The sequence below is a fragment of the Cebidichthys violaceus genome, unplaced genomic scaffold (assembly GCF_023349555.1).
Source record: "Cebidichthys violaceus isolate CVI_PGR_0920_01 unplaced genomic scaffold, fCebVio1.0.p SCAF_4, whole genome shotgun sequence".
NCBI lineage: Eukaryota > Metazoa > Chordata > Actinopteri > Perciformes > Stichaeidae > Cebidichthys > Cebidichthys violaceus.
In genome coordinates, this window is record NW_027176594.1 from 17,321,769 (window position 1) to 17,344,409 (window position 22,641).

Below are 22,641 nucleotides of genomic sequence, written 5' to 3' on the forward strand. Positions count from 1 at the left end.
CTCACGACTAGCTCATGGACCAGCTTACATTTGCCGTCAGTCAGAACCAGTAACAATCGACACTGAAGAATTGTGAGAATAGTAACTATCTGCCTTAGACAACACAATAACAATATTTCCTCTTTGTACCTGGTCAGTTAATATGTAAAATACTTGCATGACTTTATAAATAAGGCAAAAATAATTGTCTTTTTAAATTTTACACTGTATTTATTGCACCTGCTGTTGCAGAAAATGGAAAAAAAGCAATCCGTCTTCACTTCCTCTCCCAACTATTATTCTTACTTTTTCTCTACTTGCCCTCTGTCATCTCCTCCTCCTACACAGTCCCTAGCTGCTCATCTTCCTTTTCAGCTTCACCATTTCCGCCTTTTTAAATGACCTGCCACTAAATCCTTTCTTCACCATTTCCTGTCTGTCCTACTGCCTTCCACTAAGCTGCCTGGGGGCCACTAGAGATGTGTAGTAAGAGTGGGTGAGGAGGTGGGGGGTGTGGTGTTATTTGTTTGCTTACTCCCTAACGGCTCCACTGATATGGGCCAAGTAGGAAGGCGACAGTTGTTTTTGCACGAACAGGGGCCAAGTAAAACCTGGCTGCCTGACTGGCTGGCTGGTGTATTTAGGTGCATATGTGTGTGTGTGTGTGTGTTTGTGAGTATGTGTTTGTGTGTGTGTGTGTGTGTGTGTGTGTGTTGCGGTGGGGTGGGGGGCTAAAGAAATTGACAGCAATTCGCTCATTAATGACATACTGTTATTGTTGTGAGTTATGCTGAGTGGAAGTGTTATTTTTTTTTTCTGGAAAGGGAAGTGGGGAAAAGTACAACCACTTAAATAGACTCCTGATGCTTTGTTTTAAAAGGTCGAGTTTGTTGTATTTGAAGTCCTAGTTGAGGATGTGTGCAGTGTGTGTGTGCGCAGTGTGTGTGTAGATGTACCTAGTAGGTCTCTCCCACTGGGTGGTACGTGTGATGTGATTCAGGTACTGTATCCTTCCGGATGCTGTCCTCCTCTCTTCCCAACTGTTTCATGGCAAAATATAAAAACAGGTGAGAAACAAACATTGTACTTGTAGTAAAGTAATATCAAAAGTAAAAAAATACACCGTTGTCATAATTAAGAACACGTTAATCTAACAGCACTGTAAACAATTCATCCCTCATTTCAAAGTAGCACAAAAAAAGAAAATGTCCATACAGCTTAACCTACACATTGAGGAAAAAAATGATTTATCAGATAGATATTTTCTCCTTAAAAAACAGACAAAATTACCATAGTTAACAACATTACTGTAAATAACTAAAATGGGAGACATCAAGAAATAAAGAACAAATAGGATAGCTCATTTTTGATTAAAACCTGTGATAATACTGACCCATCGGGTAAGTCATTGTCGAACAAACGACTGCAGTCCACCACCGGCCCCCCTGTCCCAATGCGATCTCTGGACTGAAGACTTACTACACAGTTAACAAAGACAAGGAAGACAATAGATCAATGTCATTTTTTGCATTATTTGGGTAATATTTAGTATATTTATCATATTGTATTAAGTCTCTATGGTATGTGGTTTCCTGTTACAGTGACGCTTTTTATACATTTTGTGTTCTTCCTTTCTCTTCTGACATTAAAATAAGAAGATGAAAGACTTCAATAAGTAATGAACTGAGTCGGAGTATTGAGACTGAGGATGCAGTCTGGGTCAATTTGCGTTTACTAGTGTTTAAATAATACAAAGCACTGAGACATTCAGTGGTAACTCTTGCAGGACACGGTTCAACCACATACATCTCATTTCAAATACTGAAAATGTTTTGGTTTGAGAGCTATTAATGATAATTTGCTCTTTAAAAAAACAAAAAACGAGCTCTCCATTAATATTTTTGTTTTACATAAACTGCAAATGTACTTCCAACAATGTCTTCCAGCTGTTAATTAGTTCAGTGGTTTCAGTAAATGCAGCTTTTCTTTTTTTACACAAAGTAATGGCAAACGGATGGATGGATGTAGACTAGAGCTTCAGGAACATGCGACGCAGACTGACACAAGACTGCACATGGCTTGACTGCCTTACACTTAATTAAGAATGATAAAATGTTCTATTGTGACGTACAGTATGCAACAGCAATTGCGTGTGTTTGTGCTTCTTACCGACTATTTGTCCTCTCACAGTATCATTGTCATTGGGGCCCAACTTATTCAGGTCCAGTCTCTGATCTACAGGGAAAAACCAAACAAGACACATAACCATTGATTAAGCATCTGCCCACATGTACAACCAGGTACTGAGCAACTTGATATATTTCAAGTATCCTCCGTTGCGACAATCAGCAGTAGATTTACCATGTTCACGTTATGTGACAATTAAGTAACGCACCAGGAATGTGTGCTTATACGTATTTGATTGGCCAACACAGAACATTGCTGGATAACTTCACATTGTGTTTGAGCCAGGTTCTACATTTCGGCCAGACGACGTTGTGTTTTCTTTTGCTGGAGTCTTCTACGTCGAAAACCTTGCAGCGTCAATGCATTGCCATTGAAAGGAATGAGGAGGCTGTGTGTTTTAAACAGTGCTCATGATGGTCTGACTTAGTCAAACGGGACACACTGAAGGAGCCAGTCAAAATTCTAATATAACAAATTATGTCTGCATACCGGTGTGCCTTTAAAATATGAAAAAACACAACATAGTTCTCTGCAGAAGACCCATTTCATGAGTAATATTTCAAAAAAATTGGACACAAAAATCTGAGAATTTTGGAAACAAAATGTGTTCGCACTGCCAGACATGGACAGCACAGAAACACAATCCAGGAAGACTCGGAACAAGATCCAGACACAGATACACTCAGCAGTCTCTCTCTCTCTCTCTCTCTCTCTCTCTCTCTCTCTCTCTCTCTCTCTCTCTCTCTCTCTCTCTCTCTCTCTCTCTCTCTCTCTCTCTCTCTCTCTCTCTCTCTCTCTCTCTCTCTCTCTCTCTCTCTCTCTCTCTCTCTCTCACACACACACACACATACACTAAGCCCCACAGGGGAACTTGTGCATGTCCAGTCTAGCTGACCAGCGCAGGAGTGATATTAATTGGTACCCATCTATAATGCAACCTCTGTTTGTGTGGGTGTGTACACAGGGTAAGAGTCCTGCAGGGGCTTTGGCTTACTAAAATATAAAACCTAAGCGTGTGAGTGTAGGAGAGGGAGAGGAAGGGAAATATGCAGAAGAGGCAGCGAGAGAGTGAGATAAAGAGATGCCCCAGTTCTCCATGCACCAACACTAAAACCAAAGCCAGACTGAATCATGTCTTTGGTTTGCCTGTGTGATTTCGTATGCATATAAAAAGGGTGTGTCTGCTTCTATAGACTAAGCAGATCCAAACAACCCTATAGCTTGTTTCCAGAAGTGTGTGTGTGTGTGTGTGTGTGTGTGTGTGTGCGTGTGCGTGTGCGTGTGAGTGTGAGTGTGTGCGCATGTGTTTGTGTGTGCGCATCTGTTCCGGATACGTGTCTAGACTAAACAGGGATGGTCTAAGCCTTACATGGCTGGAATAGTAAGCAGATTTTTCTCTTGAATAAGAGAAAGAAGAAATGGAGAAAAAGATCATTTGCAGACCTTTAACCACATTGTTCATCACTGCACCATTCAACTTTTCTGAGCTAAGGAAAGCAGTTGCTACAATGAACAAACCACATAAACTAGCGTGAATATGTGCATATGTTGACCATCATGAGCTGAGTGTGTTTAGTATCGATACATATAGCTTATGCACATCTGCAGCTCTGTGCGTGTGTGTATATGTCTGTATGCATATGTAAAACCATCAGCAGTATCACAATCAGCAAATCAGTCAACACTATAAATGCTACACACAAGTAGACATCAGGGGTCCAAGCGAGGCAGACTAGCACGTGTAGTCGGGCAAGTCATTTCGACGGTGGTGCGCGTGTGTTACTGGGTTTGTGGGTTCAGAAGTAGGACAGAGGACTCAGAGGTTTGTGTCTGCGATGCTGCAGGAAATGGAGCTCAGTGTAGAGCCAGACAGACTTCTAGTAAACGAGACAATCATGCCTGATCCACTTTTGGTTTGCAAGTGTGAGTGAGTGAGTGAGTGTGTGTAGGAGTTGAATATGACTTCTAGGAACCAATGAAATTCCAGTAAAGTATTGTTTTGTGTGTTTGTCTTTTTATATTTGTCTCAATGTGTGTGTGTGTGTGTGTGTGTGTGTGTGTGTGTGTGTGTGTGTGTGTGTGTGTGTGTGAGTGAGTGAGTGCACGCATCTTGGTCAGACCACAGACTGGGCAGTGTGTGTGTGTGTGTGTGTGTGTGTGTGTGTGTGTGTGTGTGTGTGTGTGTGTGTGTGTGTGTGTCTGCAGCACTCAGGACAAGGACAGGGGGGTAATGTGAGTGCTGGTGTCTTGTCATAGATCATGAGCTGTCTCCATGTCTACTTCCTGTGGCTATGAAAAAGTATAATTTATGCCAGGGTGGCTGTACAGTAAGTGGCTGGTCTGGAGCCTAACTGGAGCCTAAACTGTCCGTTTCTGGAAGCTGTGGGTAAATCTAAGGACAAGTCCTTTGGCACCCAGTAGGGTAAAAGCATGGCACAAGGCTTTCATGGCTGTCAAGGTCCCGTTTGTGGTTTTTGGTGGATTAAGGGGTGAACTTTAAAGTATGTGCCAAGAATGCCATTTAAGAGCAAACATAATACATATTATGGACTCTTATTTAAAGTATTTAGCTTTTTGTTGTTTGCATCGGAGTCTGTTGCATTTGGGCCAACCAAATTCCGACTACCTACATTCATGGAAGTATGCAGTTTGGATTAAAAAAGCATCCAACGAATGGCAATTACATTCAGACAGACAACTCCTTTAGTGGTTGTGGGGTGTGACTGTGTAGAATGGAAGAATGGAAATAAGAAAAAGGCCAGATATTTAAAAAAAAAAAAAAAAAAGGGAAGAAAATGTAACCCAGTGTGGTTGTTCTGGAACATGTCTGACATGTTTTGCTTAGGTCAGGAAGATGGATTGAAAAAAAGGAGACAAATGTGCGAAAGATTATTAATTTGACAGTATGTAGTCCAGCTAAGTGTATATGTGTCTATATTAACTGACTGGTGCTGCCATCGAGGTAGCCAGGGCTAACAAGAATGTGGCCGTGTTGACTGCACACAGAAAATAGGAGTCAAAATCAACACAGGAGCCGCACTGTTTGAGAACGTGTCTGTGCAAACTCATTGCTGTTCCTTTGTATGTTACCCACACTAGCCTGGGGTCAACTGTATGGTGACACAACTATCCCAAAACAGCATCCTTATTCCTGTTTTTGCATCTTGTGGAAAACAGTGCCAATAAGTATACCAGCAGGAATTTGTTTCCAAGAATAAAATCCTGTTGCTTCTTGACAGACAGTTGCATTGCTGTAAAAATGAATTGTGACTATTGATTTAGCCCCAGGTGCCGGATGTCTACAGCAGGCAATATTTCTGACATGTGTGGCCTAAAGGAGTTACTTGTGCATTGTGCCCATAAATCTTATGGCAATGAATGGCTGGCACAAAAGCAGCAGCAGGCTGCAAGCTGAGGATGGGACCGTTGAAAGGGCTACACATGTAGCAGCAGGCTAGCTAGCTATCAAACTGCTGCAGTCAGACAAAACAAAAGCACAGGAAAGGTTCCTTGAAATTAAGTTTTTGTCATTTGTCTATCTGACTATGTGTGCTGAGTGCAGAAGGAGTGTGCATAGATGTGTAAAGAGATGTTAACATGGTTCACTCAACCACTTTTAAGTTATTTATTAATTAAGTCTGTATTTCCCATGGAACCTCCCCATCACTCTTCACTAACAAGCCAGACTGGCACCAGGGTAAAGGCCATGGTGAGCATGCAGAGACCAGACTGCAGCCCCACACAGAGTACTTACAGCCAGTGTCTTTGAGTCTGTTGATGGCGTTGGACAGGAGGCGGACACAGCCGAGGAAACCTGCGCCCTGCTTTTTGTGGATCTTTTTGTGGTTCCATACACTGATGGTTATCGAGTCTGCCTTTCCGATGTATCTGACAGAGGAAGAGAAGAAGTGAAGGAAAACAGTTCAATAAGACAAAAAAAAAAGTGGTTTGCAATCCTGACAATATGTATCGAGTTTCCAAATGGTTCAATAACACATGACGTATGCTTGTGTGTGCATTGAAAAGAACAGGTCATCAACCCGCAGGGTATGAAATGAAATCATGAGCTGCGACATTCAAGAACGTTTCCAAAATTAACAAATACACCGACTAAAAAAAAAAACCTGAAACTTGTATTTTGCATCTATTCAACAGCAAGAGAACAATGCAGACCAAGTTTGCGGTGTAGACTTTCAGACTGTGTAATGAGGCCGATTAGCTGATTTAAAGTTCCTTGTGTGTACGTGCTCGAGTGTTTGTGCAGATTAAGTGCAGCTGAGTCTAGTCGTGGTTGAAGAACAGAGGAAGTCCCCGTGATGTGCTCCACCACTGTCTGAGACCCAGACAGGTCCCACAGTAAACACGCAGAGTTCAACATTCACATGCACAACCGCACACTCACACTCACACACACACACACACACACACACACACACACACACACACACACACACACACACACACACACACACACACACACACACGTAATTACAGCCTAGCAGCCAGCACTGATGCCAAGCTCTATATTATGCTGTGAATTCCAACAAGAATTGGGGTTTCCCTACTAAATGCATCAAAACGTATATATTTAGTATGTAAGCCAAATCCTGGAATTTGGTTATGTCTTGCACTGTAATTAAATTACAACCTGTGCGAGTGGTGGATCATTCTGTGTGTCCAGTGATCCAGTCTGTTGCTGCTATCTTAAAATGTGATCAGGATGTGCAGTAGCAGATGTCAGCATCTTGGCACGTTCACTTTTTCTCTCTTAGCAGAAGCCTTTGCTTTGATGCTCGTGTAGATTATGATCTACTAGATGGCTAGTAGATAGCCATTTAACATTAGAAGCCAAATAGTGAAATAACACAGTTTTATGCTACTGAACTTTCAATTTTCTTAGGAGTTAATTAAAGGCTTATGTCCCCCAAGAAATGGATATTTACAGACTAGAAACCACTGGAGGTGAGAGGTTCCAAACCCTCTAATTTGGGAAGGGTTCTGTCACGCCATAATATGGGATTATACAGAACATTTCACAAGTTAGGAAAACTTGACAAACAAAACAGCTGAATGGATTTACCTGTTATTTTTTCATTTGTGTTTCTAGTTAAAGCAGTGCTGTTGTTCACGTCGATGAGATCACTTTTGACTAAGCTCTGCAAGCATTGTACTGTTATGTTTCAATTTGGTTCCCTGCATTTTGTGTGCTGTGGTGCAACTCAAATGCTCTTTCGGGGCGCATTATAATGTTCTAGGCTTAATCTCATGCTCTTCCCTTCACACACACACTGCAGTTGTTAAATTAACAGGCCAATGTGATGCAAAGGTGTGGTGTGCAAAGCATCTTTGAGAAACAAAAAAAAGAGAACTGAAATAGCCAACGAGACAATGACCGAGTGTCTGAATAAAAGAGAACAGGTAAAACATGTTATTTCCTCACTAACAATGACTGTGCCAAAAACTGTGTTGGGATACCTTGTGCTCTGACATAACACTGCAGGTACTGAGGAAATTATCGCAACACTGCTATCAACAGCAGATTAATACAGATCGGAGTGGGTTTAACAGTCAGCGCTGATTAATAAGTGGACAGAAAAACAGATGACATATGTCAAATATAAGAGCCATTAAAGGAATCTATTTCCAGATAATATTATGACATAAGATGCATTATGAATGAATTAATAATGACATTAGATTCATCTTTTTCTTCCCCTTGAGAATACTGCTCAGGACTCAAACAGAACAGAATGTGCAGGGTTCCCCTCGTGTTCTTGGCACGCTCCTTTTGCCGTTCATGGTGTTAAATTATTCCATTCCCACCACTAAATCTACTTCAAAAACAAGAAACTCTCATAGGATTCTCTACTAAATGCTGTTGGTCAAGCACAGAGACAACACAATTCAAAAATAATCTCTCTATATCTCTCTCACTCACGCACTTCATTAGGTAGTTACGGCAAAAACAAAAGTAAGGATTAGCACTCCTAATCCTACAGACAACAGCAGAGGAGGGGAACAATTCTTGGGGCAAATCCAGATTAGCTTTCCAGGACATACTAACTCCGGACCTGAACAGCTTCCCACACTTTGTCTTGCCAAGGAACGTACATTACATTGGGATATCACGAATAAGATTTCTTTCCAGGTTGGATATATTTCATATTAATGTTGGACAGCCTTCAGTTGTTAACATCTTTTAAGACAAAAATAAATCAGAGTGGAGATTCTACAGCTCTGGCTCGTCCATATCAAGTATCTTGATCTGATTTATGTAAATTGAGTTAATGCCAAAGCATTCTTCCTCTATTCCCTTGTTCCATGCTGTTACATTGAACCGACCACCCCATTTCACTTCTTCCACTTTTGGACATATGCTTCCACAGACTTTTCCTGTCTCTCATAACAGAAAATTGTGAACATTTAAGCAATAACGTCACTAAAGAAAGTACAATAATTTCTGGCTGCAATGTAGGTATGTCTGGCAGTAGAGCTTCTTGAAGGTGGCTGAAGCTTTGCAGTCTGTCCAAGACTGAGAAAGACAAAAAGCGTATTGAATATACAACCAAAACCATGCCCGTTTCCAAGCCCAGAGCAAACAACTTGCTCTCTTTTAGCATTCTCCTGTGGGAAAAAATAAAAAGGCCGGAAACAGATGCCAAGCATGAGGAGGCCTACATATTACTGCAAGTTCATGAACTCTCAACACATACAAAATATATAAAGAGATAACTTTTTGCCGGGTATGTATGACATGTAATGTAGAGAACCAACCAAGGCGTATGGTAGTATCAGTGTCATGTGACAAGAAGACCCCACCTCCTAAAGCTGAAGCCTGGAGATGGGGGGGTGTGGTGAGTTGGCAATGGGCCAATCCCACACTCCCATCTGCTTTCTGTGGCATGTTAGCCATTTCCTGAACGAGAGGAAGAGGCCAGGGGTCGCTGGAGGGAAACAAACTCCGCCGAGAGGGTGGGGATCGAGAGAATTATGTAAAAGAGGGGATCTGAGGTTAATGTTGACAGTGCACAGGCAGCATTGTGAAACAGGTGTGTGTGTGTGTGTGTGTGTGTGTGTGTGTGTGTGTGTGTGTGTGTGTGTGTGTGTGTGCATCCATTGACAGAAAGGCAAGATGCCTCAGTTGTTATAGTGAAATGAGAAAGGCACATCTACAGTCACGTATGTATGGACAGTTAAATAATTCAGAAACATATACGTTTTATTGAATAATATATTCATTAAATTACCTCGTCTATAAATTGTCCGAAAATTTAGAAAAATGTTCACAAGTTCGAACACAGTCCGGAGACAAGATTGCCATTTTTGCTTGAAAAAATAAATAAAAATAAAAAACAAAATTCCTCATCTGCCGATCGATGAATCGATTAATGAACATATTATGGCGGCTGTAATCATAACATGATTTTTGCTGCCTTTTTCCTAAATGATCAAATTTAAATATTATTTCTTTCAGGCTTCATTTTTCCTAAATTCCCTTTTCTAACCGTTTCCCTCCGTCTGTGACGACTACACAACCTTGGTTGCCAGCAGGTCCTGTGTTGGTGATCCCTCCTTGTAACCGTCTGTCGACACAGACCTCAGTACAGGGATGTTACAGTTACTGTTGTAACTTTTCTCAGCATCTAACAACAAACGTGTTTTCCTCCTGCATCCCTTCTGGTTATTGTCAAGGTATTATTCATAGATTTTGTTTGAAATACTAATCATCTTAATTTACAATTTAAATTATACGAGATTACAAAAAATAAAGCCGCACTCTAAATGTGTGTGTTGGCCTATGTGAAGACACATTTGGCTAAAAGTGAGCAAGCCAGAAAAATATGAATCGCACAAACTCCAAATTACAGAGGATATTGTTCCAGAGTGCATAACTATTTAACAAACTCCATCTTCTAATACCCAAAATAGCATGAATCCGTTATCTGAGAGAGAAGGAATTCATATCAGTACGTGTTGTGTTTTCCTCCCAAGAAATCTCATGTGCATTCGACATTCGTCAGGGTGAGGCCAGAGGTATGGAATGTCGAAAATCTCACTCTGCAAGATGTTTTGTTCACGCACAAAACGGCTCAACAGCTTTAAAGATGGGTGTCTCTGCGCACAGTGAAGAGACGACTCAATCGGCATTCCTGAAACACTTGTCATAGCAGTTCCACACAGAGACGTACTACAGAGCAAAACCAGTACGTATAAGTATTTCTGTGATAACAATGCTTCCTGGACAGTTTCAAATTTCAGGTGGTGTGTGTGACCTCATACACAAAATCCACACACAAACACTCGTTGCATTCGTTTCTATATGACGCATCAGTGGTATACACAACGTGTCAAAAATACTGCCTTACAGTTCTGTTAACTTACAGATCATAATGTTGATTCCACTTGGGGTCCAACGTATTTCTCACAGTATCTGTAGAGTGGCATTGTCCTGAGCCATCCACCACCACTTTGGCAAAAGGATCTGGCAACCCTGTAAAAACAGACAGGGGCAAGCAAAAAAAGGTTTCGTTAAGCGACTGTACAAACCCTTTAATGAAGAAACTATGTGTGTGACATGTTCAACCCCCCATTTGGCTGATTTATAGGAGACTGCAGCTGCAAGTTTGTCTCACAATTCAGTTATTCAGAAGTACAATTATCACATTTCAGAGAGACAAGGCAAGCAAATACTGCTCATAAAAAACAACTCCCAGCCCGGAGACGGGATTTTGTTTGTGCCGTTATCTGATCCACTGATGTCTTACTATCGTGAAGGTTGCAAGATTTTTTTTCTTCCTATAGTCTTTTTTACAGCAATGGCTGTCCTGCAGGAGTCCAACCGGCCACAAAGAATTTCCCCAATATTGAGTTTGTAGCTGTTTCTCTGCACCCTTTTTACCTGCCAAGAGAACTTCCTCAATTATTTATCATGGTTGTTTGTATCCACCTTGCAGCAAACGTGGTCAATGCCACATCAGTCATCATAAAAGTGCAGCAGCAGCTCGCAGAGCATATCCCCAGATGCACCCATCTTTATTATGGGGGATTTTCATTGCTGCTCTGTGGATAAGTCCCTTAGTCATTTCTGTTTTGTTTTACAAGTAACCTCCCCTACAAGACATGGGACTGTGCTGGACCTTTGTTATGGGACCATCAGGGGAGCCTACAAATGTTATTGCAAAGTTCCTCTGATCATAACACTGCTCATTAAGTTCGGAGCGCAAGGACATCATAATGTGGTCGTATCCCGGGCAGATTTAGACACTGACACAGTAGCATTCAATACAATGCAGAGTATGTGTGTGTGTCGTATTGATTGCCATTTTTTATTGATAGTTGTATTCTTTTTGCATTTACTATTATTGACTGCTTTCTGTGAGCCAATTCACCCTTCTGGGACACTGAAGCTTTACTCTGTTCTCTCTCTATAACTAATAATCAGGCAAATCTATTAACAGTATCTTATTTGCCGTGTTCATCTGGTGTTCTGTGTGGCTGTGCATGCGTACTTTAAATGTGAGATGTTTTTTTTTTTACCTCTGGGCACCGATACTTCACACAAGTCAATCCTAAATGATAGGTCTCCTCTTACATTAATGCCAGCGACTGAGGACGGCCTCCTGTCCCGATCGCCTAAACAGAGGTTGACGAAACAGCCTGCAGCTAAACGTTAACTAAATAGTAAATTAGAAGCCAGAAAGAACACAACGTTCCTATTCCTCCTACTATGACCTCCAACTATCAGTATTTCAATCTCTGCATGTTTATTTGCACTTGTGTTTTATAGTCCAATCGCACTATAATGGCGTTGGACTCTTTAGTCTCTCTATATATGTATCGGCTTGTTTTCTGATAGAAAGCCAGACATGGCAAGGCAGGGCCTACCTGTACAACACTGAACATATTTAGGTCTCCTTAACCCCTCCCCCCCATTACAAACTGAGCAGGATTTGACTTGCCATGTGATGTTCTTACGACAAAACGCAAAATCAGGGGATGAAATGTCTTCTAAACTACACAGTGAAGTTTGTGTTTATTCTCAGTTAATCACCATTAAGATGTTCTTTCTGTCCAGTCTAATTAAAGCCGTTTTTGTAATTAAGTCTAATGCCTCTGTTTCAGTGGACCTGGTGCGTATTGCTAGAAGTTTGGTTAGCGGTGGGTCCCTGTGCGTGCCAAGCCTCCCGGTGCGTGAAACAGACAGACAGCTCCTGAGGGATTTCATTTACAGCACTGCTTCAAAAGCCAGCAAGCTGCCATCGCTGACAAAGCCCATTTTAATGCACGAGGGAGGGAATGGGACAAGAATAGCAACATGTAAAAATAGGATCTACTTACGGAAGAAGTCTTTTTTTGCCAGGTTCTTTGCACACAGGACTGGAAGAGAAGAAATACAGATATGTTAGTGTCAGGTTCAAAATGAGATGAAAAATAAGAGATAAAAAAAACAAATTAAAAAAAACTTGGCTGTCATCATATATACATAGTCCGCTTTCAATGGTACTGTATGTAATTGTTCTATTGAATATCTATTCTAAGATATTATAGAGTACATCTTTTACCCTGCAAGTGGAATTACAATCTATCTACTGTTTAAAATGATTTTTAAAGCACATTTGTAAAACCGTTTCCTTTGAGTAATTATTACTGCTCTCTTTTTGTCCCTCCTCATCGCCCCATCAAGGCAAGGAGATCAGTCGTCAGAGTTCCTCCTTGTAAAATATTGAGTAGAGAAGCACTTTTTCCAGTATGAAGCAAGTCCTTGGGGGGTTTGCCTCACAGACAACACGTAATAGCTTTCAACAGAGGCCGACAAAGTAAGAGAGTCTGTGTTGTGTCTGCTGTTGTCTTTTTTTTTTTTTTTTTTAATCTTTCATCCTAAATGTCTCCCTCCTTGTGCATTAGAGGGCCTGTTTGAACCGAAGCAGACCAATGCTTTGTTTGGAGCTCGCTACACAATCCTGTGACAATTATAAAGCGAGACAAAGTAGGTCCTGGCCAAGCAGCAACAACTAACAGCAGCAGCAGAGAAAACCAACACGATGAAGATAATAAAAAAACGGTGAGCATGTGACGGACCAACATCTTGATCACTTCTCTATGAATATGAGTTTGTGCTGAACTCAAAACAAAGAAGGTTTATAAAACGGTTCAATCTCTCTGCAAGTGCTACCTACCATCCATCCATTTTCTATATTCCCTACTTTCTATTCATCTCTTCGTAATGGGCAGACCCTTCCACGTCATTATGGATGCAGGAACACGTGAACCCTCTCTTTTCCAACCGTATCATGGCCTTTGTCTCTGGGCAAAAAGGAACTACAAGATTTACATTACAAGATCTTCTGCGGTGCCCAGGCAACTCAATGAGATATAAAAAGAACATCTGCCTGAAAATAGGAAGTTAAAATACACATCACATCCTTTGCCGCTTGTCATCTTCTTTATCTTAGCATTATTTTCTGCCACTTCCCCTCTACCACTGTCTAATGAAGCAGCAAGCCATAAGTACCACACAAATAAATTCTGCTCTAGCCAGCCTCAGGTGGTATCTATTATTTCTGAAAACCAGAAAGATAAGGCTTCCAAAGGGAACATTGCCCAACATCTACAACTCAATGTAAACTCTTATGCAGTTAGACGTTTATGACCATTTCAGATGTTGATACGAGCACAGAAATACACATTTATTACTTTAGGATCCCCACGCCAAAACAGTGCTGCGCTGGAGACATCATGTACACGGCTTACACAACAGATCATGTTGGAGCATGTGAACCTGCCGCGAATAAGAAACAAGCACCACTTCCGAAAAAGATGCGGACAGGCCTGGGAAACCAACCTATAATTAAACCCATTCAATGTGGAGACCTCGCTGGTGACCAAAATGACATGGTCAAGACAAATCAGACAGAATCACAACATGGGAACAGACGATCTTAACACAAACCAAATTGCACTGACTGGGCTGCCTGGATGAACGCTAACCATCAGCTTGTCAGGGGAAATTACACTGTCAAAGCCGACAGTATGGGACACGGCCAAATCAGAGGCCGCCAGAAAAGCCTCCTGCGGGACAAAATGGACACAGTGTTGACGGCAGACAGGAGAAAAACAGGAGAGACAGGGGCCTGAAATCTTGGCAGGACATTTGTGGACAGAGATTCCAACTCAAAAATCCGCCACCAAAGTTAAAATGGGTCATCATCTTAGGCCTTAACCCTTGCCTTTAAGATGTATGCATGAGCCTATGTCGCTCACTCGTATTCCAGGATATTAGCAACAGAGGTTTAGTGACAAACTTTGTCTATTGGTTTGGGAATGTTGTTTAAAAGAGGCCCTGTGGAGTTTTCTTGTAAACAAGCAAAAGTTATGTTCACATTTAGTGTTACAAAAATGCAGTGTGTTTATCCTAACAAGCCTGTAGAGAGAATTTGCTTTCTCATAAAACATTTGCAAAGCGGATTTATTCCCAGAGGCTAATAAACTACTTCAGAAAAGTTCTGAACCATGTTGTGTGGCATTCAGCTATTATTTTAAGTTCAGATTTTTCCTCATAGCGTCATGCGTCATATGGTTTCGCTGTGGGCGCTCACGACTGCTGAGGAGGCAACACTGGTAAGTAGCTGTAGTGAGTTAAACGGAGTGTGCTGAGCAATAATGCAGACTTGGCTCTCTGGTTACCAAACTATGCTAATGAAGATTAAAGGATTAACCTGCACACTGCTCCAGTGTCTCAGCCACGATTGCCACAGAGGGGAAAGCCTCACTCATTATCATCAATGGCCTTTCACCACCGGCGATGATGACGATGACGAATAGGTTCAAAAGGGGGCACACATGAGACGATGGAGCAATAATGACAACTGGGGGCCAAAGTTCAGAGATAAAACTACCAGCAAGGTTTTTATGACTTATGAAGGCGCATCGTTCGATCATATTCCAGGTTTCTAAAAAGGTACATGACTGACTTATTGGTAATTAGTGAGACAATGGGCAGTTTCGCATTAAAAAACAAGGTACAGTGAGAACCATGAGAAAGTATGCAACAGCAAGATGCAAAGGGAAAGCCATCTGTGTGCATTAGCAGGCACGTGCTCATCAATTCCCCCCAAATGTGTTTTGATATCTGACGGGGCATTTATTTGAGTTCTTGTGAGAATTTCGCCACGACATGTTCCGCGGCGCTCACAAGCCCACGCCCCCCCCCCTCCTCCACTTAGTGCTCATGCAGTGCTGAGCGCCAGGCCAAACGGGTGCAGCCTACTTCTTCTCTGACCCGCAGCATCAGACAAACAGGTAATGACGGTGTTTGTGCAATCCCCCGACGTTGTTTGGTGATAAATTAACCACAACATTAGCGCCGCTGAAAACATTACGTCACAACTGGTCCGACGTTTCCTAAAAAAATAAACAAACAAAAAACTCACGAAATCCGTGATTTCAAAGCCTTGTCCAGCTGTTTACTGACGTTAGTCATGTTTAATGAAGAGAGAGAGGGAGAGATATACAGGCAGGCATCTTCTTTGTGTTGTTGTATAAATGCCGTTTAGACAATTTCGAAAGTATGTTGATCAGTATGTAGTATGTAGCCAATCATCTTTATTCATAAGGAAAATGTAAGCTAGCTGTCTAATCTAGCTAGTTTTTATTTTTTATTTTTTGATTGCATTTGGCTCAATATGGCCTTGTTTTGTCTGTTTTTGCCTGTTATTCATTTATTTATTCAATTTGATAATTTGAGTTAGTTTGTTAACAACAATAAATATATAAGTTGAAAATATCCTACTGTGTTTTTTTATTTATTTCTTTATTATTATTATTTTTAATTTCATAAATAATTTTGGCGATGGGTGCCCTTTTTTTTGGTTTGAGCACCTGCCCCCCAAAATGTCTGTGCATGTGCATTAGTGTGTTAAGAGTTCAGTGTCCTTTATGCAAGAGAGAGAGAGCTGCATTATGAACTTTTAAAGAAAATACATCAGTGAAAACAAAGGCAGACTGAGAAATGTTCAGAAAACCTCTATTCATCTAAATACCGCCCCCACAGATTTGTTTAATGTCATTTTACAGGAGCCCCACAAGGATTTAGACAAACATGACTAAATATGTTGATAATCTTATCTGGGCTTTTGCAGACTCTACAACGGTGGACCCTGGCATCTATGAGGAATCGGATCTCATCCCTGCACCCTCTGGGGATCCAGCAGTGCTGAACGGCTGCCACGTGAGCAGGCAGGCCACGGTGACCCGGGGCTGGCAGAGGACCAGGCTCATTCAGATCCTAACACGGAAAGCTAGGTCAACTAGGAATCAGTAAGCGACCGGGAAGCCCCGGGGTGAAGCTGGAGCCCACCGCAAACCCTCACTTTACCAGTAAGAGGAGAGGCAATGCATCTGGCTTGAACACCAGCGTCCTGTAAACAACTAAGCAGAAAATATTTTTGGGAAGGGATTATGCAAAGACTTTCCCTGATGCCTACTGTGAGCTCACCTTCCGGATGGAAGTTCATCAGAGTAACATTCTTATTGCATCTCTTATTTTTAACCATACAATGGTTTAAAAACAAAGCGGCTGTATTAATAAGACAGCAGAGTCATACCCTAAAGTTACAATTAATCGCTTTATATTTGGTTACTCTTACATTTTAAGCAACCCTGTCTGGATGAATACTGGATGAGCAACAAGGTCTCACAACATGCATTCTTGTCTGGAGACAGTTTAGACAGCTGATCTTCCCACCAGCTTAAAGATATTGATGGCAAACAGCAATCCCTGTAACGTCACTAAAGCCAGATGAACGGTTCTCTACCATCGCTCTGGTGTTAATGTGATTGAACACCCATAAGAGCTCACATTAAAGTAAAATGAAACACACACTTTTCCAGTTGTAATCCTGTGTCTCTGTATTAATTGTTCATTCATCATCAACAACAACAAAAAAAATCTGTATCAGAGTATTTTTGCATTTCAGATCCCTCTCTTTTTTAAAAGGGTTTCGAATGTTTGATGACTCATCCTCCACTCAGGGGTGTTTACAACTGTACTCCGCTCAAATATTCTGTTTCACTGTGAAATACGGAACAGCACAGAAGCTAAAGACGCTCCGACTTACATTTCACTTTGACTTTTTCACTAAACAGTGCTGATTCAGTCATTGACCGCCCAAAGTTGCACTCATCTTAAACAAAGCTGTCATAGTAGTTAAAAAGGGTCAGAAAGGGTCAACGCTGGTCCATTGTTTATCAAAAGGATTTGAAACAGCTGCTGTTTTGGGACCATTTGTAGGTGAGTCACCCCCATTCCACAATGTGAAAGAAGCCATAAATCAAACTGTCACACTAAAACCAAGCCTATCCATCTCAGCAAGTAACGTGCTGTGATAATGCCTTTACCACTGTCTGGTAGCTTAGGAAGGAGGAGACAGACAGTGGCCTGTCATTGACCCAGACGATATGTCCTCAGGCTTCAGAGGTCCACCATTGCCTCCCATCTCCAGGGGGGACTGGTCATGTTTAAGCCCAAACCGTTATTGAGCCATGAGACATTGAAAGTAGAGAAACTACTTATGATATCTCAGTGCTTTTGAATATGTATAAAATAAGTGTGAGGTTATGTCGCCTCATGTTAACAGACGGGGCACCAAAGAGACAAGTCGGTAGTCTGATTCCCTGTGAATAGAATAAATAATAATGGTAAGCGCTGGGATACGCCCCCTCACATAATCACAGAACCAATTGTGCCATTACACCAGCCCTGAATGGCTGGTGGTCGGTGATCTGTGTCTGGGCCCTCCCACCATTGGATGAGTATGGGCACGAGGGGCCTTGTGTTCCACTAGACGAGTCGGCTTGACTCCCCAAACACTGGTTATAGTGCGGGAAAATCGCCTGACGCTGATCTTAAAATTGCTTCAGTCCTTTTACTGGCCATGCGTGTATTTCGTGCAGAAGTGAAGCAGCTCCTCTGTGGTCGCCTGTGGCCTGTCCCATGCTCCAACACAGCGAAAACTTTAATTTAAATATAATTAAATGTAATAGTTTGTAGAATTACATATCCCTCTGCAATAGGATTTATACTAAATACAAATACAGCACCACTGATGTAACATGTTAATATACATACATCACTGCAAATTGATGTACAACAATTATATTATGTATGACAAAAAGCAAGGTCCTTAGCATTCATTACTAAATATGCACAATGGGCCTCAGACCACAAAGAGAGGCAGTTGGAGGGGTGGGGGCTCTGCATCGTCTCCGTCTGTCTGAACACAAAGGTCAGGCTAACGGTTAGCATTAGTTCTGGTCAAAGGGTGAAAGGTCTTAAACAGTCAGGCGTGGGGGTGCCTGTTGTTTTCTCAAGGGAGTCTCCGTTTGCAATGGATGCTTAACGCCTCACTCCGTTTGTTGGGAAGAAGGGTAGGGGGTTGGATAAGTCAGTTGTTCCAAAGAGGATGCTCTCTTTGAAAGCTGCATCACAGTTTGACGGAGCAGGTCATTTAGCTCGATACTCTGTGCAGCACAACTCACAAAACGAAAACAGTTTATTTTTAAAACAAGAACAAATGCTGCTGTGAACGCAATCCCAAAGCACATTTATGAAGACACTTCATTGTGAGTGGCATGAATCTGTCATTCATTTGGTAGTATTATTAGGATGTTAATGGTGGTATTTTTCACTCTGAATAAGAATTGAAAGCTGTTAGTTGTGTGAAAGTCGTGAAGGTTGAAAGCTACATTTTCATTATAAGATAAACCTTACTTTTTTTTAATTAATAGGAAAATGTATAATATTAAAGAAAATGTATCTTTGTGACAATGGTTAATGGTATTAATGTACTGTAAAGCATTGTAAATCCATTGTCATGGGAAAATATTATTTGGTCTGTGAAAAAAGGGGATGACAAGACAAAAGGACACGGGCTGTATTCAAGTTCACGACAGTGTGTGATTTGCACTGGACCAGCAGCATGCCTCTAGCCTCTTGCACTCTGTTAACATCCTCAAACCACAGAGCCGGGCTGCTCTACCCGAGACCAAAAGGGTTTGCGGTCAGTAGCTCCAGTAGACGATTGCGTGATTGTCCACTGCCAACTCCACGGTCAAGTGCAGCCATTTTGTGGTCCATTTGTTCAAGTCATTCTCTGACAGCGCTATAAAAGGACAGGAAAGTACACCCGCACTGCATCAGCATCCAGTTGGTGAGCTTGGTTGCTGATATTGTCATGAGAAACAGTGCGTTTGAAAGCAGTGGCGATTCGAGGATTTTGGTTCTCATGCTGCAGCTACTATATAAGGACAAGTTATGACAAAGTGGTTTGTTTTGTCATCAGAAATGTTAAATGGGAACCTTTTTTTGAACCTGTCAGTAAGTGTCACAATCAAGTCAAATTGAAGTTGTGATCCTGAAATGAGATTATGTGATTATTTAATGTTTGTGGCGTCAAATTTGATCATCAACTAGATCATTTTAAACTCCACTTTAATAGAGTGCATGAAGCCATGAAGTTGATCATGAACATGACTCTTTCCGAGGGAACTACTGCGTTCAGGTCACAGGCATGCTAAGGCCTAAAAACGGCCTGCCTATCCACAAGTATGAAGATATGATAACAATGTTTCTGGCCGCCGGTAGCGTCACTGACAGAGAATTGTACCAAGACACCATCAAAGTGGGAAGATTAATAATACAAGGGAAAAGTCACACATTAAAGGAACATCCATATTCTCCAAAAATCTAGGTTACCAAGTAATGAAATGTGCATGTAGCCCAAGGCCAAATTTTGATTCTTATTACCTTTGCACACACACTCTACCGGATGCCAGCCAATGTGGGCTCTGTGCAGAGAAACAAGCTGCTGCAGTCATTTCACTAAACATCCTTTATTACTGGAGCAGCAGAAGTAATCCTACCTAGACCAAATAGGCCAAGTATGAGAATTTTTTTTATCTTAAATATGGACGGGCCAAACAAAAGACCTCCAACATTTAGAGAAGTGAACTGATTTTGGAGTAAAGGAATACTTAAAAATAAAATAAATAAAAAAAGAACATAACACGTCCCCTAACTCATTAGTGTCAGTCAATCGGGTTTGAAAGTGAAGGCCCACATCCTTGGCCTTTGCTCCTGTTATGACTCTCGCTCCAGCCCCATGCTGTCTCATTCACAGCATTGTTCAACAGTTAAACAAAAACACTTCCCTTTCCCGTCCTCACGCCTCCCTGGCGGGCTCGCTCCCTCTCTAGAACACACTGAGACTACATGTTGGGAAAAATGTCAAGCACAAGTACACTGTGTGTATGTGACTTCACGCTGCAGCGGCAAGTACACAATGCAAAAAAAAAAAAAAAAAAAAAAAAAAAAAAAAAAAAAGGATGATGGTGTGGTATGAATTAGTATTTATAGGTATCCAAAACTGGGCAGTGTTGCCTAAATGGAGATCTATTCTAAATTGCACTTCCTCTGGAAAGCCATTACTACATTTCCCCAACCTCTCACTCTCAGCCTTCCTCCAGCCCAGTGAATGCTCAGGATGCCAATTATGTCATTCATTTGAGAGGCCAGCAGTCTACAGCTGACACTCCCCTTCCTCTGCGCTCCCGGAGGAGACGCCAACGATCTGGAGTCAGGAATATGGAGTGGAACGTAGTCGCTACACAGAGGAGGAGGAGGAGGGTTGGTCTCAAGAGGGTGGAGAAGGTAAGGATGAAATATTCATCTGGAGGCATCTACGGTGGAATGGAGAAGAAGGGAGGGAGGAATGTGAGGAGGGTGGAGAGAGGGGTCTATCTAGTGTCACAAATCTGTGGAATGCAGACAGTCGAGGGGGGGAGAAGGGGAGAGAAATATGGGAGAGCGGTGGGAGGGAAAGAAAGGGGGGAAAGTTAATTTGGACCAGGGAATTTTGATGGTGATGACATTCTGGCAACAGTGGAAACACTGAGGGAGGAGTAGCAGGGACGATGGAAAGAGATAAGGGGAGATGGGAGGAGGGATAAAAGTAGACCAGAATATAGATAGGATAGGTGTAAGTATGGGTTATTCAGCATTTGTCACATTTAAATCAGTGAAATCTCCAAGGTTGGATGTCTCAAAACCTCAAACTGATTTGTACCTATCTTGTTGGATCACATTTACCATCCCATGTGTTATTTTCATGCTCTCATATCTAGCGCTATCTCATCCATCAAGATACTGTATATGCATGCCTCTCTGAAATATCTCTTTAATAAATGATTCGCTAAACATTACTATATTGAAATAGAAATGGCCAGAGATGGATAGGAGGTGAACACAGGTAATGAGCTAGAAAAGTTTTTAGGTGGAGGCAAGCTGCCACATAACGAACAGATGGTGAGTTTTGATGCTAGGGAACCAAAGAAGAAAGGTGACGTGAAGCAGAGAGGAAAAGGATGGAAAGAGGGATAAAGAAATACAAGAATTAAAAAGGTGGAGGAAATAAGCCGGAGGGATTCAAGCTCTTCTAAAAGACTGAGTCACAAAAGTAAATGAAATATGCATACGGGAAGCCGACACTGGATTTAGAGACCGTCAGGTGTAATATCATACCACAGGAAAGTAATTCCCATATGACTCATTAGGTACAGTAACGGTGTGTCAACATGGGAGTGTTTCAGTCACTATCAGCTTACATACCTATTGCATGCTGTATCAATTACTTTAATCAGTAAACAAATACAAAAAAAACACGATGGTTAACACGAGCTAGCAGAGTCATACTGAGCATCTGAGACTCGGTGGGTAAAAGCATTTTGTTCTCTTCATCAGAATTAACAAAGATAAGGAGCTTTCTTTCTTTTTAAGTGCGTAACTACAGTGAGTGCATATTGGGCTCAAAACTGCAACTACCAGCTGCAGCTGTTTGCCTAACAAGTTCACATACTACACGTGTGTGTGTGTGTGTGTGTGTGTGTGTGTGTGTGTGTGTGTGTGTGTGTGTGTGTGTGTGTGTGTGTGTGTGTGTGTGTGTTTATTCCCATATGGATGCTAGGGTTCCCTTATTAACCGTCTATGTATGCCCAACTAGCCCTTAGAAACAAGGGAATGAGAGATGACAGGGCCGGAGGCAGATGACGACCATGATTATGAAGTGGAAAATGGAATTCAGAAGTTGTGGTGGGGAAGTGGAGATCTAGAGAGCACTAAGAAGAGGAAAAGAGCAATAAAAGAGGAGAGCTGCAGCTATGGCAGAGAGGATAGGGACAAATAAAAAGAGAAGAAGAAGGCTGAGAAATATGTCGGGAACAATAAAGAGGTGATGGAGAGGAGAGGGGGTGATGGAGAGAGGCGGAGATGAAGCACTGGGTAGTACATCATGTTAGTTCTTTCTGCATCCCACAACTACTGTGGTGCAAACCTGAGGAGAGGACAGTCTGCGTATTGAACAACTACTTTAGACTCCACAAAAGCATACACACACTTAATATGCTCATAAATATATTTTGATG

At 41.7% G+C, this 22,641-nt stretch overlaps 1 protein-coding gene across 1 annotated transcript in view; it reads right to left on the minus strand.

The window, feature by feature from the left end:
* The window catches only part of LOC137884803 (E3 ubiquitin-protein ligase SMURF2-like), a 53,953-nt gene that overhangs the window by 19,921 nt on the left and 11,391 nt on the right, over window positions 1-22,641 (minus strand). Inside the window, exons 2-7 of the mRNA XM_068726822.1 lie at window positions 12,505-12,543; window positions 10,549-10,657; window positions 5,921-6,054; window positions 2,149-2,214; window positions 1,373-1,457; window positions 936-1,019 (exon numbers count right to left, since the gene is read on the minus strand). Coding sequence (XP_068582923.1) covers window positions 936-1,019; window positions 1,373-1,457; window positions 2,149-2,214; window positions 5,921-6,054; window positions 10,549-10,657; window positions 12,505-12,543 — 517 coding nt within the window. The remainder of the gene's footprint in view (window positions 1-935; window positions 1,020-1,372; window positions 1,458-2,148; window positions 2,215-5,920; window positions 6,055-10,548; window positions 10,658-12,504; window positions 12,544-22,641) is intronic.